General features: G+C 42.7%; 1 protein-coding gene across 1 annotated transcript in view; it reads right to left on the bottom strand.

Moving 5' to 3' along the window:
• The window catches only part of CDH23 (cadherin related 23), a 406,157-nt gene that overhangs the window by 362,392 nt on the left and 19,863 nt on the right, over window positions 1–23,902 (bottom strand). Inside the window, exons 2-3 of the mRNA XM_083441382.1 lie at window positions 20,469–20,540; window positions 5,745–5,822 (exon numbers count right to left, since the gene is read on the bottom strand). Coding sequence (XP_083297508.1) covers window positions 5,745–5,822; window positions 20,469–20,535 — 145 coding nt within the window. The 5' untranslated portion in view covers window positions 20,536–20,540. The remainder of the gene's footprint in view (window positions 1–5,744; window positions 5,823–20,468; window positions 20,541–23,902) is intronic.

Here is a 23,902-nt window from a genome sequence, read left to right as displayed (position 1 = left end):
CAACTGTTGACTCTGCTATAGCTTTCCAGTCTTCCGCTGGGCTTCATTTAATTTGCACATGGTTGATGCCCAATTAGTACCTCATTATCAAGTCGCCTGCAGTATTTCTTTAGCCTTACACACTTCTAGCTTTAAATATCTTCTGTGCACATGCAGACATTAGGTTTCATTAGTACGTAGCAGGGGAAGATGCATGGAGATTTGCAATCTGTACAGGGTTTTGTGAAAACCTTACATAGCTTATGGAGTCTTAGACTTTGTATGCAAGATAAGATGCCAATGTTTTTTAGGTAGCCTCTGTCAATGTGCACGGTGCTTTTCAGATTAAAAGTCCCTGCCTTGAGGAGCTTACAATCTCTAAGTGAATGCGGGGGGTGAAGTACAGTGAGGGGGGTGGAGGCTGGATGACATTGTAGCATCATACTCACTACGAGCATCCTTGTTGTTAAGCAACAGGACTGGTGCTGATATCAGATCTATGTACATCTTCCCTATCTTCGCAGCCCTCTTATGCATAACTAAACCTAAGATCCGGTCTTGAAGGGACATGCTTCAGTGATCAACAATAATTACATACACCGCGGGACAGACATAACCTTCTCCAAGGCTGTCTGTCTAAATGAGTAGCTCTTAATTTGTGTGCCTCTCTGCAGTTGATTCTCCCTGAGCTCCCTCCCTTTTAGCTAGTGTGTCATAAGAGGCAAAAGATAAGCTCATTATCACCTCAGTTCTCCCCACCCACTATCAGTGGTCCCCCCCCCAAAAAAAATTCTACATATTTCTGGCAAGCCTCACCCCTTGCAATGTTTAAAAGGGCTTTAAAGGCTTACCTGTTTTCTATGGGTACTCTACAAAATCCTTGGATTTTAATTATGTTTTTCAGTTCTGTTCATTTATCTAATTTTTATCTTTCATTTTTTTAATAGGGTAATGTTTGTAAAAATAACTTAAGATACTCGCCATTTTTGTCACATTTGGAAGTTTCATATAGTAACTCTGTGCTGGGGCGACGGCGTGTGTGCCCACAGAGGTGGCTCTGAGTGCCCCCTCTGGCACGCATGCCATAGGTTTGCCACCACTGTACTGGGGGGAAAGGGGTTCTGCCCCACCAACCTCAGTCTGCCTGTCTTCTTACTTACACCTTGTCCTGGAAGTGACCCTGGCTGCCAGTTTCCTCCTTGCCCTTGAAGAACTCAGCAGGGAGGAGGATGGGGAACAAAACCAGAATTAGTTGGCCCCACGAGTTTGTTCAGCACAGGAGAACGCAGCAGGTCAAGGGCAGCAGGAACTAGGAAAAGAAAAGGAGTGGTCTCTAGACTCTAGAGGAAGTGAGGATGGACAACGATGGGAGAAAGGCTAGCCGAGATTCATATGCTGAGGAACTGCAGGGGAGCAGGCAACACTTAACTTTCCCTTAATCAATTTTAAACTATCAGCCAAATTTTGGCTGCAGGTCTTGAACAAGTGTGCATGAATATTTTACTTTTATACACAAACACTGAGAGTTTCCTCTTCACACTGCAGTAGGCTGTGTGTGTGTGTCAGTCATTACTTCTGGGTGAAATAACTGACGAGGGGGTCAGTCCACCTGAAAATTGCTCTCCAAAGATCTAAATGAAACAGATGGGCATTGATAGTGTTTTCAAGGAAATTAATCAGCCTGGACTAGCAGCGATGCCAGAAGCTCCATAGGCCCAATGAAGCCTAATGAATTCCGAGCTCTCTGTCTTAATAGCTCCTGACAAGACTAATTTACTCATGTAAGTGATTAGAGAGGGAATTATCTATTTAATTGTTGCTTAACACTCCTTTAGGCATCACGTGAGGGAAAGGGGAGGCAGTTAAAGTCAAGCCAGGTAGAGAGAGGGAGGAGGGATTTTGAGCAGGGACCGGGGGGGGGGAATGGTTTTATTAATGCAAGTGAGTTGTAGAAGACAGCAGCAGGCTAAATGGGGGAGCGAATGAAGTCACTAGTGGGGTTTGTTTTCTAGCAAACATTAATAAAAGCAAAATTGTTCAAGGGCAATTGAAAACTTCCCCAAAGCTTCCCCCCCCCCCCCCAGCTTGCTGCTCTTTGCAGGCTAATTGGCTTCCAAGTCATTTTGGGTTTGAAAACTTCCCCTTGTCCCTAGTAAAAGTGACATCATCTCACAACCAATTTTAATAATAAGAACACCATTAAGAGCATATGAAGCAAATTCAGAGTGAGGGCAGAGTTTCTTGACAGGCATAGCCCTTACTCTGAACTAGCTTCAGGTTCCCTGTCGTCGTCCCCCCCCCCCGAAACATTCTTATATAGCCTCACATCGCTAATGAGATTTAGCTATGATCCTTAATGGAATTAAGAGAGTTCCCTCCCCCCCCAAATAAAAATTATGCCTAAATTGTAGCTGATTGGGACTGCAAAGAGATACACAATAAAGTATCACTGCCATCTTTATCCAGTAGCCCAGCAAAGATTTTAAGTATACAATATCAAGGGAAGGCAATTTGTGGACACCAAGTTCTACACTAGGAGTATATAGTGTACAATGATTCACAAGGGCCATAGGCAGCTTCCATATTTAGTTGAATGCAATCAGCCTCATTTATAAAACTCTTAGCTGAGAACAACAGGCTCCAAACTACAATCAGGGACATCTTGTGCTTGTGCTTGTTGTTTTTACTCTAAAGCTAGTTGCCCTCATGTGCGAAAACCTGCCAGCTCTGAAAGCTATTCCACATGGACGTGTGTGTGTGTGTGTGTGTGTGTGTGTGTTTGGATGTTCTCCCTGTTGCATAGAACTACTTATCCACAAGCAGATCCTCTGAAGCTTGGAGAACGGTTAAAATGTAATAATCAAATCATGTAACTGGGGCCTGGGTGCACAGGTTTTCCTTTGGAATTGCTGGTTCCCAGGGTGGTGCCCTCCTGTTAACTTCAAGTAGCGCCTCTTTCCCTACGTATATTTACAAAATCTTCAACCTCTAGATTGCGCCAAATATTTCTGGTATTATTAGTGTAGATGGGAAATCAAATTAAATTAAACCAAAGCAAACCAAAGTGAACTTGCAGGGAAGATGGCAGTGGCCATTGGTGGTTAGGTCCCTCGGTTAAGGAGGAGAGAGCTTAACTATGAGGCTGGGGGTTCAGACAGCACCCTAAGCCAAACCCTGTGGCTTAGCTGCCACCCTGGGAGCCCATGTTCTTGCTAAGCTATGCAAACGTGGCCATAATGTACAATACCTTATTCCTCCCCGCTAAAGGATGTCTTAAGCGTCACATGTTTTTTGTTTTCTTGTTTTTAATTCAGAATCAAATTTACCTTTCACTAAGAATACATGGATTAATGGTGTTGTGTTGCAAGCGTGAACTGCAAACGGGGGGGTGGGGTGGGGGAGCACATGCAAGAAAATAGAGGACTCTGCTATTCGGGCCCTGATAAAATCACAGCTATTAGCTTGAACAGGGAGAGCAGCCCATCATGCTCAGACTGTGCTTGTGCACACACAGGGCTTACAATCAATTCGAACAGCATTACTAGCCATCCACAGGCCCTGATTGAAGAGCACAAGTTTAATGGACTGAGAGCTTGGAAAGAGGCCAAGAAAAGGCCCAATCGATTTTTACATTTACTAAAACTGATCACTGACAAAATAAATAAATAAAGGCTAAATCTGTCAATCAAACGCCGAAATATTTTGCCAAGGGCACAATTAAAACCACACACACACACACACACACACACACACAACCATTCCCTGTTCTCAGTCGGCTCACTAGGCATCTATCTGGATGTGGAAGACGTGTTCACGTATGCCATATTTTCAAGTGGCATTGAAAATAAAAGTTCAATTAAATACTTTTATTTCATGTTTTAAAATGTTACTATAGCTTCACAGCAACATTTCCACCCCTGGAATTTCTCACCCGTTAAAAGGATTTTGGGGCATGACAACATTGTTTTTGCGAATTTCATAAAACCTATCTTTACACTCAGGGTAATTTGGGAGAACCGATAACTGCACACTGAGTAGAGCTTAGCTGAGTATTTGGACAACCCTGGTTTGTGTTTTCAAACTCCGAGTACTTCAGGATGCAATCCCAGTACCCAGTTTCCCTAAGGTAAGCACCAAGACCAACTGTTGGGTAGACATGTAAAGGAGTTGGTGAGGGTCATTTGACAACAACAAGAAATCAAACCTTTATGGTTGTCTTCCCAGTCCGGTGGAACACCCTGCCAAAAGATTCAGCGGACCAACTTCTTCTGCGCCAACATTTAAACACTTGCTAAAAGCTTTTCTATTCTGCCAGTACTATGCAGGCAATTAAGAGTACACTCCCAATGATGGTCTGTTGATGTTTGTTATTAATTTGCTTTTAACTTGTTTATTTTTAACTTTTTATGATGTTCTTTGTTTTATGTTTATTGGTGTAAACCACTGTGATATATTTTTATGATACAGTGGTATATAAATATTTTTTAAATTAAATAAATAAAACTCTGTAAGCTACTTAGTTGCCAGTTCTGACCACACGAAGCAGAAGATTAGAGAGCAGGGTGGCCATTTACACATCATACAATCATAGCATTGTAAAGTTGGAAGGGATCCTGACAGTCATCTGGTCCAATTTCCCAGCAATGCAGGTATCTTTCGCCCAATGTGGGGCTTGAACCCTCGGCCCCAAGATTAAGAGTCTCATGCTGTACTGACTGAGCTATCCCAGCTCATACATTTTATTTTAAAGAAACTTATTGGACTGAACCAAGAAACATAGTAGAAAGGTACAGTCAGAATAATTAGTTTCAACTCTGGTGTTCTCTGCCGCCAGATACAACAATATATTGCATTGCAGACGGAATAGATAAGAAGAGAAAATGCTTCACCATACACAAATATATATGTTAAAAACTGAATGGTGGAGGGCACATAAACCTGCAACAACAAAACCGTTAGCAAAATATGGAAGTCTAGGATCATGGAACAGAACTAACGTCTTTCCCCAAAAGTAAGACATCCCCCGAAAATAAGACCTACTTCCAGTTTTGCCTCTCGCTGTAATATAAGGCATCCCCTGAAAATAAGACCTCCCCAATAATAAGGCCTCCCCCGAACATAAGGCCTCCCCGGAATATAAGGCCCCTGAAGCTACCGTAAGGCGTCTGACTCCTCTGGACCGTAGAGGCGGGTGACACCGCGCAGCTCACTGATTGGCCACAGCGCAGCCAGAGCTGTTCAGGCAGTGTGAGGTCTCTTTAAATCAGAGAGCCGCCTGCTGCTCGCTCTGCCCTGATGGAGTCTGGCTGACTCACAATTAGGCAATAAATGTGTACCATATTCTTCTTCATGGAAAAATAAGACATCCCCTGAAAATAAGACCTAGCGCATCTTTGGGAGCAAAAATTAATATAAGACACTATCTTATTTTGGGGGAAACAGGGTAAGTAAATCCACGCTAGCATTTGGGATTCTTCTTCAGAGATTGTTCACATTGCATCCAGTTTAATTTCCCTTTAATCAGACTGAAACCAACAGCCTCATCAACAGAATCTTTATCAGCCTTCTGAAAGCAACCAAAGACAGTGCACATTTTAACGCTCTAGAGGGGGAATCTATTTGCCTTTTATAGGCAGCTCCTTTAAACTCAACATGCTGAGTCGCCGTTCTTGACTTTCTTCACCTCCCATCCCACCCCCGCCAAAGATAATTTGATGTGAACCATGCCATTTAACTCATTAGACATAAAAGCTCAATGCACTTACCCACTGGCGTATCTTCATTGATCAACAGGTATGTGTCGAAGAAATAATTTACGAAGTACGGCAAGCGATTGCTTAGGCCTGGAAAAATAGGGACAGATAAAAAGGGGTTGTTTATATCTGTGAGGTCATGTTTTAACTGATGCAACAGACAAAGCACTGAACAAGAAGGCTGGATTACAATGGGTAAAAAGGGAGCTTTTTGCATGACCCAAAGTAAATAGCTAGTGCCGGCTGAGCTACTGAAAAGCACTTATTCCTCCTTTTAAGTAAGACACAGTAAATTGGTCCAATCCTAAAATGAAAGAAGAAAGAATCTTGGATCCTAGTGGGTGGAAGCAGAAAGGCACCAATAAAGATGAAATGATGTGCTGCGTGGCATTCCTGTCCAGGATGCATGAATGTGTCGCGACTTTCCAAGGAAGCTGGCTTTTTAAAATTAATAAATGTGCATCTGTTTCTCAACACAGTTGATGCATCTCTTGCAAGCACAGTGCATTCTGCAAACTCATGTTGGGTCCACACTCCTGTCTACTGTGCACTCAGCCCAGGGTTTTTATTCTTTGTTCACACAACTTTATCCAAAAACCCTTATGTATCCTGTAGTTTGTCCTAAGATACAACTATTTGAGGTGCTATTTCTCAAACCGACTCCACGAATGACTGGAATTAGGAGCTGTTCCTAATTTGTGCAGGTGGCAGCATCATTTGCTGGGCTAGCTTTAAGAACAGGAAAGGTTGTTTTCTGAAAGAAGTCTCTGTAATTACTGAACTGATTCCAAATCAAACTCCGGAGGAATTAACCCACCCCATTGCTATTTAGGACATGACCAGAAACAATAAACAAAACTTTGTATATGCATACATAAACACACACACCTCTCTATATGGCCCTTTGTTTGTCCTATGTAAGTTTCATTTTGTGTTTTAAATGGAGTTATTAAAATGCAGCTGGTGTGCATGCCCCTTGCTATATGACTTCTGCACATGATTGCACACCATATTTTAAAGGATGGGCTAAGAATGGCTATATCCCTGCAGCTAGGCTATCATCAATGCACCCATCATATAGGAGGCTCCCAGAAAGGACCTCAAGCCCAGCTCTTCCACAAGCCACTTTGTGTCTGCTGCTGTGAATGTAGTAAGAACCAGATACCTAGATCTTCCCGAAGACAAATGGCTGTTTCTTTTATAATTATTATTTTCCTTCTGTTGCACGGGGGTGGCAAGACCATGCAAAGGGAACAGGAGATGGCAATTACTGTTTTAGCACATGATTAATACCTCACATTGTTCCCATGGCTGTCAGCCTTTTGCCTCGTCAGCCTTAATTGCACCAGAGCATCCTTTCCTTTCACCTTAAATAATGAGGCTCACTTATTTCAGCTGCCCACTTATTTTCGCTCAAGTAAAAGCACACACGCTTGCAAGACCTTTACACCCGGAAGCATTTAGAATCATAGAATCTTAGGGTTGGAAGGGACCCCAAGGGCCATCTAGTCCAGCCCCCTGCAATGCAGGAATCACTGCTAAATAATCCCTGACAGGTGGCCATCCAATCTCTGCTTAAAAACCTCCAAGGAAGCAGAGTCCACCACCTCTCGTGGGAGTCTGTTCCACTGCCGAACAGCTCTTACTGTCAGAAAGGTTTTTAAAAAATAAAAAATGTTTAGTACGAATCTCCATTTTTGTTGTTGTTGTTACTGGCATTTTAGTACAATTGTGGGGATTCGGAGCAGGTAGCTGTTCCCTATCGCAGTCACACCAGTAACCATCTTAGGGTCCCTTCAGGCTGGTATTTTTCTGCTTATGGACTCTGCATCATTTCTATTTATTTATGTATTTCAACAATCTGTGGTTATACCACTTAATCACTCCAAACGGTGTACAGGAGACCCTCATAGAATACGACTAAACATGAGTTAAAACAAGTCATGGATGCAATAATAGTGCATCAGAGATGGATTTACACAGGACCATAGACACATTTATTCCACTTTCTTAGTTGTTCTGCAATACGTCCCCAAAGTAACCACATTATTGCCATTGGGAGGGAGAGTTTTTGAACTACGGCATAAACAAAAGCAGAGCATTTGTACTATTGACAAATTACAGGATTTTAGCAGGAAACTACTGAACATATATACCTACTGCAAAATAAACAATTTAGCTGCCCAGAAATTTCTGCAGGCGCAAATGGTATTGAAAGTGTGATAGCATATAACTGCCCCAGTAACATCATGATTACATATAATGATGAACGCTCAATAAAAAAAAAATCTGAAGGGGCCCTTACAATGAAGCAAGTAACTCTCTTTTACCACTTCAGAAATGGAGATCTGAGGCTCAAAGGTATTACTTAGCCAAAGGCCACATTAATTGATGAATGATTGATCTGGGGAAATCAGAACCAAGACAATAAAGTAGAGTGGCCCGCACTGGTTTGGAAGCAGAGTGAAAAATGGAGAAATTGTCTTAGCAGAAGACAGATCTACCAAGTTTCTGAAAGGGTATAGATGCAAAGCGTAATACATTTGACAGATGGGCTTACTTTGGTTCCCAGCCAGTGTTAGAACAGCCAGCACTGTCTTTTATTAAGAGATCTACTTTCACTGCCAGACATTATTGAACAAGGGAAATAGGGGATTTAATTGGCCTGTCAGAGATATTTTGCATCTTGTCTCTGCAGGATCATGTTGCTGGCTCACCTACAAAACAGGTGCCCAGTTCTGAATGCACCAAAACACCTGAAAGCTTACTGGACACTAGCACAATGAAGAGTAGTTTGGAGAGTATAGTGTGAAATATACTCCTCAAACACTCATAATCAGTTTGGCAGTATTATACAAAGCTGTTCCCAATCAATGTTAGCCTGGACTTCTTGGGAAAACCAGTATTGCCATTCCAAGACAATAAAGAAGTTATAGCAAAACATAGTTCCTCTGTTTTGTTTAAAATATTTATAACCCATCCTTCACCTTAGTGATTTCAGGGAAGAGGACAGTAAAATTTTAACACACAGCTATTCCAAGACAATAAACAGAGAATACCTAAATCAGCATTTATCAACCTGGTGTCCTCCAGCTGTTTTGGGCTACAACTCCTATCAGGCCCAGCCAGCATGTGACCTGGAACAACATTAGATCTGGAGAAACTGTGGAAGATGCAAAATGGTGGTGGTGGCTCGGCTGCCAAGACAGCTGCTGCCAGTGCAGTGGAGAAAAATAAAGAAAGTTGTACCATTGATACTAATGAGTAATGGTGGGCTCCACTGGCCCAAGAAGCTATTGGAGAATTTCTCCTACTCCCACATCCTTCCAATTTCCCTGCTTAGAAAAGGAATTTCTCCAAAAGGGTGGAGAATTTTGAGAGGCCGTTTGCACACAGATCGAGAGTAATCTGCATGTCTGGATTCCCAGATGTCAGCATGTGACAGGAGTGTCACATGGAAAGGGGTACTTGTCTTTTTTCTCGATTTTGGGTTCACTCACTTCTAGCAATGTGCCAAATCACTGGACAATAAACAGGGGGATATATTTTGTAGGTGCAATGCAAAATGACACCAACCAACCCTACTTTTCACCTTTGAAAATTTACCTCTGATGAGTTGTAAAAGCATTAGGAGATGCATTTCCTTCTTTCAGCTGAAGGCCAGGTAACCTGACGGGGTGGGTGTCTGCAACAGAGAGATTCTCACTCTCTCTGTGTGCCATCCAGTATATCTCTGTACTTTCCCCCCTCCCTTCCTCCATCTCTACATTCGTTTCAGGTACCCCCACCCAATTTGTCTGAACTGATCGCTTAGAGAGAGAGCCCCTGCCCTCAATCACTTTAGTCCAGGGCTTCTCCCAACTGCATAAAATTAGGCCAGCTATGTGAAATTAGGCTGAGTGTTCCTCATCCTTCTTGCCATCATTATATGCCAAATTGGTGTCAAACAACAGGATACGAGGTGCATCACCATGTATGTTTGTGACACATATTCTTAGCTGAAATACAGTTTTAAGGGTTGCTACATTCAGTTATAACAATTGAACACTAATTGCGCCCCCCCATCCTTTTTGTTTCTAATATGTAAACTGATGATGTTGTCCTCTTTATCTTTTGCAAAATTAATTTCAGGAAGGGTGTCTGTGCTGGTCACCCAGATTCTAATCCCATTCCTATGTATACAACATCCCAATGGATGATTCTCTGAAGTGCTTTTTACATCAGCTTCATTCTAAAGCGTAAGGTAGCAGACAAAAGGCAGAGAGACAAGCTAGCCACAAAGCATGTCAATAAACAAAGCCAATTGAAGCTCATCGGGAAAAAATATGTCCTGGAACTTGTGCTAACCCTCTAAAAAGAGATGCCTATGTACAACAGAGGAAATCAGGCAGATAAAGGCGTCTCTCAGGGGCAGTGTAGAATCACCACCGTTGTGTTCTTCTTAGCAATAAAATGTGTCTCTTTCCCACAGCCTGAATATTACTTTCAATATTCGGATTTCTTTTAAAAACAGAAAATCTGCATTAAAAAAAAGCATGTTTTTCAGATGTGATAGAAACAAGTGAAACTCAAGAGGGGGCTTGAACATCTTCTCAGTTTAAGAACCGATAGCTCTAATTTGGAGAGTGGTGCTCCATATAATCTTCTTGGCATCAACTCCAACACCTGACTATTTGCCTTCGCAGCTGTTCCCTGCCTCTTCATTTGTTATCCTGTACACATGATAGCTTGGTATGGAAGCAATATTTTTAAAGGGGTGGGGGTGGGGAGGAGCTTGGCACCATGACATAAGATACCCCAAGACCCTCTGATGGTATACTGCTAGAGGGCAGTTTGCCCAAAACTTGCACTAGCTCAGACTCCCTAAAAACAAATCAAGTTTAAAATTGCCACCTAACATCTGCTATGCCTTCAGGTGCTGAGATTCTGAAATTAGCAAAGAACTGTTTTACAAGTTTTTTTTTTTTTTTACTCTGCCCAAAGAGGCTTCACTATTTCTGCCTCGTTCTTAGGATGATTGAGAATTTCGTTAGAATTTTGATCACTTTGGGGTTTTGAGGTGACCAAGCATGGTGTATTCCACCCCCCCCCCAGTCAAGTTTTCTCTAGCACTCTGTAACCTCCTGTTTGCCTGATCTGAAAAACCCCATGGGGAGAATTACCTCATGAGGTCTTCCCCTGGGCTTTAAATGAAGTATGTGGGCACTCAGAAGGCTGCAGAGTACAGATGATTTGAGCACGAAAAGAAAGGGAACCCACAACCTGCCGCCATTGCCTAAAAAATAAGGTAATCACATACAAATAAAAAATAAAACCTACCGTATTTTTCGCCCTATAGGACGCACTTTTTCCCCTCCAAAAATGAAGGGGAAATGTGTGTGCGTCCTATGGGGCGAATACAGGCTTTCCATCCTTCTCCCCTCTCCGCTAAGCCTTCATATAAAACACCACTGGTTTATGAAAGTATTATTTAAAGATATACATCATTTTAAAAAAAGAATAAAATTTATTATATATTAATTTTCATATGGTCAGCCAGCTTGGAGGTCAGTTATTAGGCAAAAAAGTGGGATATAATAATAGTAATACATAACAGTGGCTCATCCTAATAAGGTTCCCCCCACACCAATTTTTTTGTAAGGGACCAACATGGCCAAACTGATTTTGTGAACAAAAGTGTGGTTCGTACAGATACCAGATGGGAAGTCTCTGCAGAACTTGCAGTGTTTGCTGCAATGATTATGCTACAGAAGAGCCTTTCAGTTTCTTGAACAGCAGCATTCTGGGAGAGGCGGGTTGATGGTTGTACTCCTGCCTCCTGAGTGGACAGTACCTGTGCCCATCTTTGAACAAATTCACCTTCATTTTATTCACTCTGCTCTTCGTTCTCAGATTTCTGTGGTGGCTCTTTTTTTCCTAGACAGCACACAGAGCTCATGACAAAACAACCTGTCTGGAGACAGCCAGCAGCAGAGATATCTATTATTGATGCTCCTGCAAGGCTAGGAGAGTGTTGCCAAACACATGTGTTCATCACAGGTTGCATTGTTTACTGCAGAGCGGTATTCAGCCACCTAATGCTATAAACTTCTCCAGCACCTAGGGTTGCAATCCTACCAAAACTTTCTTGTTAATAAGGTTCACCAAGTACAGTGGGATTTTCTTCCAGTTAAACATACATGGCATGGGACTCCATAGTGCAGAACCGATTGCTGTGTGGGTTGAACTAACAGTACAGATGCAGATGTACCTTGGATGAACTGTAATAGTCATCTTAAATTTGCCCCCTTTGGTTTGTTTTAGTAACAGGTCTAGATTTTTTTTCTTTTTTGGTTGATCTAAATTCAAACTGAATTATGCAGTTGCTTGAATCAGACACTAGAGGGAAACAACACGATATGTTCAGTGGAACCTCGGAGCTGTAATTTCAGAAGAGGACTTGTTTAAGATAGTTGAATATTATTATTTTTTGCTTCCTTACTACACAACCCAAAGCTTCCCAGCACTTTTCAAAAAGTCCCCCCCCCCCAGTTGGAGGGTGGGGGTATGGGATCAGAACTCTGTTCAACACGAAAATTCGCTCGTTGAGAATGCCATGCTTAACGGGGGAATGCATTTAATTTTGGGACCTGTTTCATGTTCTTCTCTCATTCAGCATCTAGAATGACAGCAGCAGCACAACCAATGCTGCAGAAATTTGTAACTCAAAGCTGGGGAAAACTCAATTCCTCCAGTTTTGGGGTTTCCCCCCCTCTCTCAACAGTCTGTTTGTACCCACCAAGCATGCTCAGTAATAATTTATCTGTTTTATATCTCTTCCCACCCACCCCTTAATTTTTTGCACTTCTGCAAACCCTCTGGTTCCTTTGATCCTTCCGGTACCATTTTGGCTACATTAGGGTCTACTAAAAAGGATGGAAACCAAACTAGTCCTGACCTATTTTCTGAATGTTTATTATTTTTACATCAACTACTCTTTTTTTTTTAAAAAAAAGCATCGGTCACATTTTATCCATTTATCCCCATTAGAAACATCATTAACATTTTCATTTTATAAATGTTGGCACAAGCAGATAGACTACTAGGAAGTGGATTAGCAATTAGTCCATTGCTGCAACTACAAATACTAGCCAACGCTCCCCACTTTGGCACACATTTATGGTGTCATTCTGAAGGCGAGATGTACAATTGCCCAATTTCTAGGCTTTTAAAAATAATAATAGTGTCTGGCTAGGCCTTTACCAAGTTTTAGTTTGCTACCGAATGTGGAAACAACCACCACTTAAGGCTTGTTTTCAAAATGGGTGCCATTTTTTCCAGATGTTTCCAGCAATCTGGGTGTCTTGAACTATGAGTATATCAAACTTAAGTTATAGGAATGAATCTCAGTTTTGATGCTCAGCCAGTTAGTAAGCTCCTGCGCTGGCTCCTGGCACTTCTGAATTATGCTGGCTTGCTCCCTTCTTGGATGATATTCATTTATCCCAGTTTTGAACTTTGAATGTTGTGGGGTTCTTTGTTTGTTTGTTTTTGTTCCATCAGCTTTACCATCTCACTGCATCCCAAGGATAATGTCTTGTTGGGCCTCTAAAAAGGTAAAGGAACCCCTGCCCGTACGGGCCAGTCTTGCCAGACTCTAGGGTTGTGCGCTCATCTCACTCTATAGGCCGGGAGCCAGTGCTGTCCGCAGACACTTCTAGGTCACGTGGCCAGCGTGACAAGCTGCATCTGGCGAGCCAGCGCAGCACACGGAACACCGTTTACCTTCCCGCTGGTAAGCGGTCCCTATTTATCTACTTGCACCCAGAGGTGCTTTCAAACTGCTAGGTTGGCAGGCGCTGGGACTGAACGACGGGATTCGAACCGCCGACCATGCAATCGGCAAGTCCTAGGTGCTGAGGTTTTATGTTGGGCCTCTAACTGGTTCTATAATAAACTCGAGCTGCTGAACTTAACCAGACATGGGCACAGAAATCTCAAGCCTAAACTCTTTCATAAAACACCACCACATATAATTCTGCTGTCCTCAACATACTAGCTTTCCGCAGACAGGGAGCTGTTGAGTACATGCCATTATTAAATCTCTGCTTCCTGAAGTAACATGCTTATAGGAAAACTCCTATTAAAAGCACTTGGCAGCAGCTGTCAATCTCCAACTACTTCTCATGCATACCCAAAAAAATGCACCTGTAGCAGTGACTATAGGTGTGTGTTTGCGTATGTGTTCCACTGCATACCGCCCTCAACTCACCTAGTTCTGTGTCACCCCCTTGGCAGAGTCCCTGCCTTGGCTCAGCTGAGCTCAAATGAGGGTTGAGTTTGAGCCAGGTCTCTAGGCTGAGATACTGCAGGGCTTCACTTTGATTACTGCCCGTCCAACAAACACGGATCAAAGCCTAATGCAGGTGTGTTGCCTAGCAAATGTGCACATGTTGAACCCTAAGGCTGTATTTTGCGTGAACTTTCCCTAACCCCCTCCCTTTCAAGGCAGCAAAATGTTCCAAGAATACCATAGCTGAGTAAGCCTGAAAGGGTTTGGGTTTCTTTTTCTTCCCCTTGCGAAGCCAGCCGTCATGACTATCACCATAAATTGGTCTGCGTTCAAATATTCTCTTATATACACCGTACTGAAATCTAAGCACCTTAGCATTCAGGAGCTGGCAGAACAGTAACAATAATTCAAAGCATAATCTCATGGCTTTTTTAAAAAAAAGTAATGCCAGTTCACTTTTCCAGAGGGTTAGCCCATCAGGCAAAACTGGTTTATTTCCTTCAGCTTGGAAGCAAATGATGTTAAGATGCAGATTAGAGAGATGGAAAGGCATGAGACCATGGGGGCAATATATTTACAAGACCAAAGAATAACACATTTCTGTGGCATGCTAAGTTTTGAAATCTTAGTTTAGAGCACCTGCCGATTACGATTACTGGATGCCCAAAGCGCTATGAAACCTGCTGGGCAGCAGCTTTACTGAAAACCGCCAGCCATATACAAAGCAGACTTTCGAATAACAAGGATTTTGTTGCAATACTTGATGTGCAGCCAGTTTTCCATGGGACAAATGACCTTCATTCTTGACAGCCACACTTTTCTCGATTAGCAGAAAAGCTGTGATATGTTAATGGCAGGATCTTCTTAAGCAGCCATATTACAGCATTTGGTACAGCCCAATTGCCAGGCTACCAAAAGCACACATGCTCCACCTATGGGGTGCAGGTTTCATTCCTATCTACAGTGGTACCTCGGGTTACATCCGCTTCAGCTTACAGACTCCGCTTACCCAGAAATAATACCTCGGGTTAAGAACTTTGCTTCAGGATGAAAACAGAAATCATGCTCCAACTGCGCGGCGGCAGCAGGAGGCCCCATTAGCTAAAGTGGTGCTTCAGGATAAGAACAGTTTCAGGTTAAGAACGGACCTCTGGAATGAATCAAGTACTTAACCCAAGGTACCACTGTAGATCCCTTAGATTGGAAAAGCCTGGAGGCAAGGGAAGGGCCCTAGCTCAGTGATACAGCACATGCAGAAGATTCCATGCTCAGTCCTTGAGCTGGGGGAAAACCTGTCTGAAGCCTTGGAAATCAACTTCCAGGCAATGTGCTTCATGGGCTGACCATGTAAGGCAGCAAGTTGGGCTGGGTGATATATAGTTTTCAACATTATGTTATATCACCAGCTAGACACTGCAGTGTACTGATATATCACAATGTCTGAAATGTCAGGCATTCTAGAGGCATTGGCTGGCTTCATGGTTTCCCCATATTGTAATTTTTGCATAACACACACACACACACACACACACACACACACCATGTGAGAAACTCAGATATATAAACTAGGTGCCAAATGGCTTCTTAAACCAGCGTTATAGTCGCCAAAACGAAATGCCTAGTTGCCATTAGGGGGGGCCAATACAACTTTTGGGTTCCTGAAATTTGTTCTGATTGTGCAGATAACATATCACAGATAGAATTGTACAGGATGTGTTGCTAGTGTGTGAAAACAGGAAAGATCCATGGATGCCCAGGCATGCATCTCCAGATGGTGGAGACATCAGACTCTATCCTGACGTCTGCGCATCTTTACTTGGTTGCACGTGGCCGATATCTAAGGGCAAAATGCACCTGGTGAATTTTGAATGCTGTTTGCAATATATTGACAGGTCAAAAATTATGAAACCAATATCATGATATGGATTTCAAATTGGTTTTAGACGATATATGGATATATTGCCCAGCCCTACGTCTAAGTCACATTTCTATTCTTTGTCTCAATGATCCCTTTGACATCTGAAGACAGCAGAGTTTTAAAGTCTTCCTACAAGGAACATATTTTTAAAAGCTACCTACTGGGGTGCTGTAATTTGGGAGGTGGGGTCTCTCACACACACACACACACAAACATACACACCTGGGAGTTCACTAGTGCTAGGCTGTTAATGCCACCATGGAAGTCTCTTGCCAGGTGGTGTTTTAGGCAGCTGCTGCTGCTGATCTTTTCAACACATTGTCGCTAACTTTAATGACTTGTTTTCTCCCCCTGCTCAGCAAATTACTATTTCAGGGGGATCAACAGCAGAGCAATAGAAGGAGAAAAAATGAGAAGCAGCCTCCTTTATCTGGCTGCCAGAATGCCATGAATTTTTAAGCATCCCAGTTGAAGACAGACACTTTATAGCTGAGACAGGGGTGTTATTTATTACAGGGCATATATTAAGAACTATTTGGGCTGGTAACATGAAGTCTGTTTGAAGCACATGGGAAAGGGGTGCTGCTCTCTCCCATTTCTCCTCTCTCCTGATATGTTTCTCTGCTCTTATACAAGGCATTATCAGAGAAACTGTGACATTGGATAAATGGAGGCAACTTCCGATACTGCAAATGGAGTGTTCGGCTGTGCTCCTTAGTTCATAGCATCCCCCAGCATCCCCTGCTCCCTTTGCAGCACCAAAAGTTGCCCTCGCCTTTATTCTGTGCTGCTAAGAAGCCAAAGCAGCTACAGATTCCTTCTCCAGTCAAGCACTAAGATAGTAAATAGTACAACTGGATAGGGTTTCCCCCAACTCATGACTTGCATAGATTAAAAGGCATATACCTGGCTATGGCCAAGCTACTCCTGTGAAGATGAAAAAGAAGAGGAGGAGGAAGAAGAAGGGACCCTAAATCCTAGCATATATGCCACCTCCCTGGAGACTCAGCTCTTGAGGTACTGAACTGAATCAGTGTGCATGCACAGCTTGGAAGAAAAGAAAAGATCTGCCTTCCTGCAGTTTATAGTGGGAAGGAAAATACAATAAGCTACACCAAACTGAAAACAGCCATCATTCATTCCCCCACGCCTCTCTCTCTCTCTCTCTCTCTCTCTCTCTCTCTCTCACACACACACACACACACACACAGCTAGTGGTCTGTAGCCCTGCATTTCCAATATAGCAAGAGTGCTATATAGCAAGAGTGCTATCATTGGAGTCCTGTCATGATGTGTACCCAACCAAGTTACTCGTCCTGAGTTGCAGAAGAGCATTCAGCATGGCAAGAACATCCCAAGAGAAGCCCTGCTGAATCATAGCAATGGCCCATCTATTTCAGCAACTCATTTCTCAGAGCGGCCAACTAGTTGCCCCGAGAAAGTGTACAAGAAGGGCATGTAAGCAACAGCACTCTCCTATTTATTGCTCCCCAACAACCGGTCTTCAGTAGCATACTGCCTCTGAACCAGGAGGTTGCATCTGACCACTGTGGCAAATAGTTGCTGACAGACAAAATTCTTGCCTTCTTGTCTACTTATAGTCAGCTGCTCAGTGAAAGACTTCCTGGTCACCATCACTATATAAAAGCAGTGAAGAAGCAGCTGCAGCCATTTTTTAAAAAAAAATCTATAAAATCCAGGAAAGCTAAAGACACAGTACCATGGACAGCGACAAATAAATATTTGCCTGGCACTAAAAGGACCTCAAAGTTGGTGCCAGGTGAGCTTCTCTGGGGAGTGCATTCCAAGCATGAGAGGTGGCAATCAAGAAGGCCCTCTCTCTCAGTCTCCACACCAAGTAGCAGAGGGTGGGATGGGGTGGCAGTGCTTACCTGACCTCCTGATAGTGGAGTCACCACTGCTTACCAGGAAATAGAGTGGGAACAGCAGAGACCTCCAGCAGGTCTCAATGAACACGTCTCATTCTTTTGGGCCCCTCCCAGGGTCAGATTCTACCAAATTCCCGATCTCTTTCCACTCCTCCCCCACCCGACCTCTCCCTCCAAGATCATGAGTGGCAGTCAGAAGGTCAGGTAAGCATCCCCACCCCAAGTCACCATTCACAACCACCCCACACCAGTCTGACCCCAAATGGCAAGAGGATCCAAGGGATTCTTCCTGAGCAAATGGTTGGGACAGGGTTATGTGGAGCCTTTTCTAGCTCTACAATATCCATTTTGAGACAGGGTGAACCATAGACCTGAATCATAGACAGTATGGCAGATGTGGCTGAATTGTACATTTCCATAAAGTCATTACAATTCTGGCAGCTTTATTTCCAATCTCTTTCCTAAGTACCCCTGGCATGGAATAGGCCATTTTCAAAAGCTACCATGCGCTGGATTGACGTTTTCATTGGGCTATCCACCATCTTCCCAAGATCTCTTTCCTGGTTAGCCAGTGCCAGCTCAGTTACTATTAGACAAGAAATGGTAAATGAGAAAAGCAGAACATTTCTGATTCACACTGTTCATTTTTCATACAGATATGCCGCCATAAGGCACTTTATGTGCAAAAAACGAATAGATTTTATTGTATAATGGAAAATGCATGTTTCCCAGAATATGGTAAATAAATATAAATCTTCACACAAATGGATGATTTCGCAAGACACTTTCACTATGTGGAAAGCTCTCTTATTGGGGCTCTACTTCTCTAGCAGTGGCGATACCAACTAGCCTTTACTTCATTGTTGACAACTGCTAATTGGGTGGCAGAGTTGTTCTGAATTTACTTACACCTTATACTGAGCCAGATCACGCCACCTTCATATCCAAGTAAAGAGTTTTCCCAGTTCCTAGATTTGAAGTTAGGAATCTGAAGTCAACAACAATTGCCATTCTGGGACAATTATCACATTGCTCCCATTGCAGCTGGGAAAACCAGGAATCTTGTAGTTGTCACTAGATACAACAACTTCTGACCATTAACACAATTGTATTGAAGTAACTAACACAAATAGCAGCTAAATCATCTCCCGAGAATCAAACTTTGAATTTTTTTCCTTAGTGTAAAGTTTGTTCTTAATTACAGAAACTTCCCACATGGGCGAGACAGGATGATTAACTGAAGGGCATTAACTAGAGTTGTGCCGTTGTTGCTGTTGCTGTTATTTTAATCCTAATACAGTGGTACCTAAGGTTACAGACGCTTCAGGTTACAGTTGCTTCAGGTTACAGACCCCGCTAACCCAGAAATAGTACCTCAGGTTAAGAACTTTGCTTCAGGCTGAGAACAGAAATCGTGCAGTGGCGGTGTGGCGGCAGTGGGCGGCCCCATTAGCTAAAGTGGTACCTCAGGTTAAGAACAGTTTCAGGTTAAGAATGTACCTCCAGAACGAATTAAGTTCTTAACCTGAGGTACCACTGTATTCTGTTCCCCTCTGAACTGCCTGCTTCTCTTAAGGAAGCACAGTGGACCAACACCAGCTGATGACATGGCTCCCCAAATCAACACAGACTGTGGAAACTTCACATTGGACTTCAAGCATCTGGCATTGTATGCCTCCCCATTCTTCCTCCAGACTCTGGGTCCTTCGTTTCCAAGTGAGATGCAGAAGCTGCTCTCATCAGAAAAGAGATTTGGGGAGCCATGTCATCAGCTGGTGTTGGTCCACTGTGCTTCATTAAGTCCAGGGTCAACGTAGCCATCTACCAGGAGATTTTAGAGCACTTCATGCTTCCTTCCGCAGACAAGCTTTAAGGGATGCTGATTTCATTTTCCAATAGGACTTTGTCACCTGCCTACACTGCCAAAAGTATCAAAACCTGGTTCAATGCCCATGGGATTACTGTGCTTGATTGGCCAGCAAACCCACCTGACCTGAACCCCATAGAGAATCTATGGGGCATTGCCAAGAGAAAGATGAGAGACATGAGACCGAGCAATGTAGAAGAGCTGAAGGCTGCTATTGAAGCTTCCTGGTCTTCTATAACACCTCAGCAGTGCCACAAGCTGATAGCATTCATGCCACGCCGCATTGAGGCAGTAATTGATGCAAAAGGGGCCCAAACCAAGTACTGAGTACATGTGCATTCTTCTACTTCTCAGAGGTCCAATACTGCTCTATTTGCAGTCCTTGTTTTGCTGATTTCATTTAATATTCTAATTTTCTGAGATTGTTAATTTGGGGTTTTCATCAGCTGTACACCATAAACATCACAATTATAACAAATAAAGGCTTGACATATCTCGCTTTGCATGTCATGAGTCTATCTCATATATTAGTTTCACCTTTTAAGCTGCATTACTGAAATAAATGAACTTTTCCACAATATTCTAATTTTTTGAGTTTCACCTGTATAATAACCATTAGTGAAAAAACTTGTCCTGGGTATCACAAGCAGAAAAAAGGCCTCAAATTCGGGCTAGTGATGAAGTTAGCCAGAGATTACATCAGCCCTTCTCTAGGAACCCACTGGTACTCAACTAGGCAAAAAAGAAAGGGGAGAAGAAATAATAGTTGTGCAATGATCGAAAGACTTACCCAAGCAGACCCACTCCGAGAACAGAAGGGCAAGGAAAATGATCTTGGCAGAAAAGTGACACTCCATGGTTCCTAAAATAGGAGAACAGAGATCATTATCATTTCAGCCCTGCTTTATTTAATTAAATCAAAGTGCACTCATGCCATCAAGTGAAACTTAGGATCACACCTCAGAATGTATTGAGGCAGAAGAAAAATCGGACTCAAAAGTCAAGCACAAAATGCACATTAGTTATTTGGGGCAAGAGAAAGGCCAAACAGACCCCCCCCCCCACACACAACTTTTCAATAAGATTTAGAATGGACTATCGAAGTGCAAAACCAGGCACTGATCCCAGTAGGTATGTTTACATGTGCGCACACACACTATGAACTCAGCTCTGCAGCAGAGTATTGCTCTTTTTGATACAATCCTGCTTCCTTACCTGCCTCATGTTGCTGCATAAGAGGCATTGCACCCATTACTGTTAACACACACACTGCTGTGTCAGCAAGAACTATGTTTGCTGCGGAAAGGGGAATAAAAGCTTCTCACCCAACAACCAAATTTAGGGGATGTGCACCAACCCACAGGGCAGTTCTCAAGAATCCATTAGAACACAGGGTAGAAATTGTTTGATTGAGGACCATTCTGTTATACACTGGAGTTTCATGATGGACTGTGGATGATAGCAAAATGTGCAAGGCATAGAACGCTGGCTGCTTTGGTAGCAAATATTGAAAAGTCTGAACTGATGCAGCTGTGAATAATGAATATTATAATTAAAATTGCATTTGCAGAAGAGTACAGCTAGCCTGGCTTCCAGCCTAGGCACAGACAGCACTGAAATTGTGCTTCCAGACTGTGTCAGTGATCTCCACCTAGAGATTGATAGGAGCAATCACACTTTATTAATCCTGTTAAATTGTTCCGAGGTCTTGAATACACAGATTATGAGGTGTAGGCAATGCAACCTTGCAGGATTACTCAAGTAGCTTTGCTTGTTCTCAATAGAAGTGGATAAATTGGTGGATGTCTTCCAGGGATCTTCCCTGCCTTTGTCTATTCATCCAATTCAAGGTGTGTGTGAGGCCAGATAGCAAAAGCACAAGCCTAAATTCAATGAGCATTGAATAAACAGGAAGAAAAACCCATTCATTTCAATGGGGTTTGTGCAAAAGAAATCCTAGTGCACTGCACTCAGTAGAGGGTACATCATTAGTGCTAGCTGCTTCACAACCTGAGCACAGCTGTGATGTGCCGGGAAGAACATTAGCATGCAAAACAACACAAGCGTCCCACTATGGCTCCAGGAAAATCACAGGCATAGATTATTTGAGCACACATTTCCTTACACTGCTGGTGGTACAGGAGACAGAATGAATTATGGCAGCGCAATGTTTAGAAACATCAAGTTGCCGTGGGTCTATGGTGTTTCCCCAACAATAAAAATCAGTCAAAACCATCTCACTTCCAATAAAGAAAGAAAAGCAAGACTCCAAATCACAAGGAATTACTTGGTTTTTTGTTTTTTTATTAAAAAAATAAACTGAAATTATAATACAAGATCCATTTGGTAGACGTTGTGCCTATTATACACATACACTTATTCACTTACATAACATAGTTTTATTGAAAACATATGGTTTTATTGAATGGTCTGAGTCCCTCTTCCTGGTGTGGCCTTGACGTAGTTTTGTCATGAATCTGCACTCTCCATTTATACGTCCATATTACTGAATGGATGGGAAAGCATGACAAACTGGATGGGAAGGCATGACGAACAACTATTCATGCTTCACAAACTTCACATAATTCCCACCACCACCCCACATTCATTGATCTATTCTCTCTCCCCCCCCCCCCCCAGTTCTCTATATCCAATTGATACAACAATCTTGGCATCAGCCATCACCATTTTGTTTTAGGGAATGGATTTTGTTAACATTGCGTACAGAACCAAGACCACTGTGTTGTCTCTGGCTGTTATTTAGCGCACCCATCCACACAATCGTAAAAATAGGGCATTAGTAAATAGATGTCTCTGTCACTTCCCACAATGCTTTCAGATAGCATGGAATTCTGTGTTGAACTCCTGTGGTTTAGGTCATTTTTATCTTACGGACCAGAAATTCCAGGCTCGAGCAGTTACCCAACAAATCGATTATTCACCCCAAATTCTAGTGTAACAGAGCTGCTCATGAGTAAATGGGCTTCTGGGGAGCAGGGGTAATTAGTTGTCAGAACACTGGTCCTTGACAGAATCTGGGGCACCAGGCAACGTAAGCCCTCAGTTTAGGTCTCGTGGATGCTGGAACAACACAAGACTTTCTACTCCCAAGCTCTTATGAACAGTCTTACATATTATGCTGTGCATTTTCACTGACTCATCATCCTACCCTGATTCTTGGACCATGCTTGCTTAGGCTTTATTGTGCTTTGACCCCAGCTACACCTAGACCAGTGCCATTGTGTTTCTGACCACAGGCTGCTGTTGAGAGTCCTGACACTGTCAGAGTACGAAAGGCAGACTCAACTTTGGATGCAAGAAACCATTTGGATGATAGAACTCTTCACCAAGGAGGTGCGTTTGGTGCTCCAAAAAAAGCCAACTGTGTCTCCAGCACAGGAAGATGCTGAAAGCCCAGTCCTCAGTTACAGCTTGCAGGATTTGGAGAGAAAGAAAATTCCACTCTCCACCCTCGCCCCTTGGAGCATCCTTTAAAAGCAGTAAAAGCAGAAAAGCAATTTACATTATTTACAAAGACAGAACCAACAGCATCCCTTTTAGCCCTGCGTTGTCTATTCTAAACAAATTACTTACATTATGCAAGCAGTTCTTTAGAGTTGCTTGTGAATTCTGCGCTCATCAATGTTTCAGGTTTCCACCCAGGTGATGCTTCAATCTATAAAGCATCGTTCCTTTTTTCCTTTTTAATGGCATGGTGTTAGGAATGGGGATTGTTGGATGACATTTGTTATTACTGTGATTTCCCAAAACTATGGCAACAAGTCCTAAGAAACCTGAAATTAGGTACATGATGCCACAATAGCTTTAAGACTTTGTTGCCCACCCCGCAAGAAAGCACACCACAGCAACAGCACATGCCCAAAAGCTTTTGAAATAGAGGGTGTTGTCAAAAGTAGGTTATGATATGGCACACAGGGTGGGCAGGTCAGCTCTCCAAATAAACAAGAAAAATCAGAAATTCAGCTTAAGCAAATGCAAGCCATTTAGGTGAACTCAAGCAGCTTCACAGACCCTACTCCGCAAGTGGTATCTTTAGTCTGAATCTGAGATATTTACTAAATTCCAGAATAATATATTGAATTCCAAGGTTTCATAGTCCCTGCTCAGTCTTGGAGATAAAGACACACTTGCCACCCATAAGATAGGTTTCCAATCCATATATATTTTTATTTATCATTTACAATTGCAATATTTTGACATAAA

This window comes from Podarcis tiliguerta, assembly GCF_965153285.1.
Source record: "Podarcis tiliguerta genome assembly, chromosome: 5".
Taxonomy (NCBI): Eukaryota; Metazoa; Chordata; class Lepidosauria; order Squamata; family Lacertidae; genus Podarcis; species Podarcis tiliguerta.
This window is presented reverse-complemented; position numbering and strand designations above follow the sequence as displayed.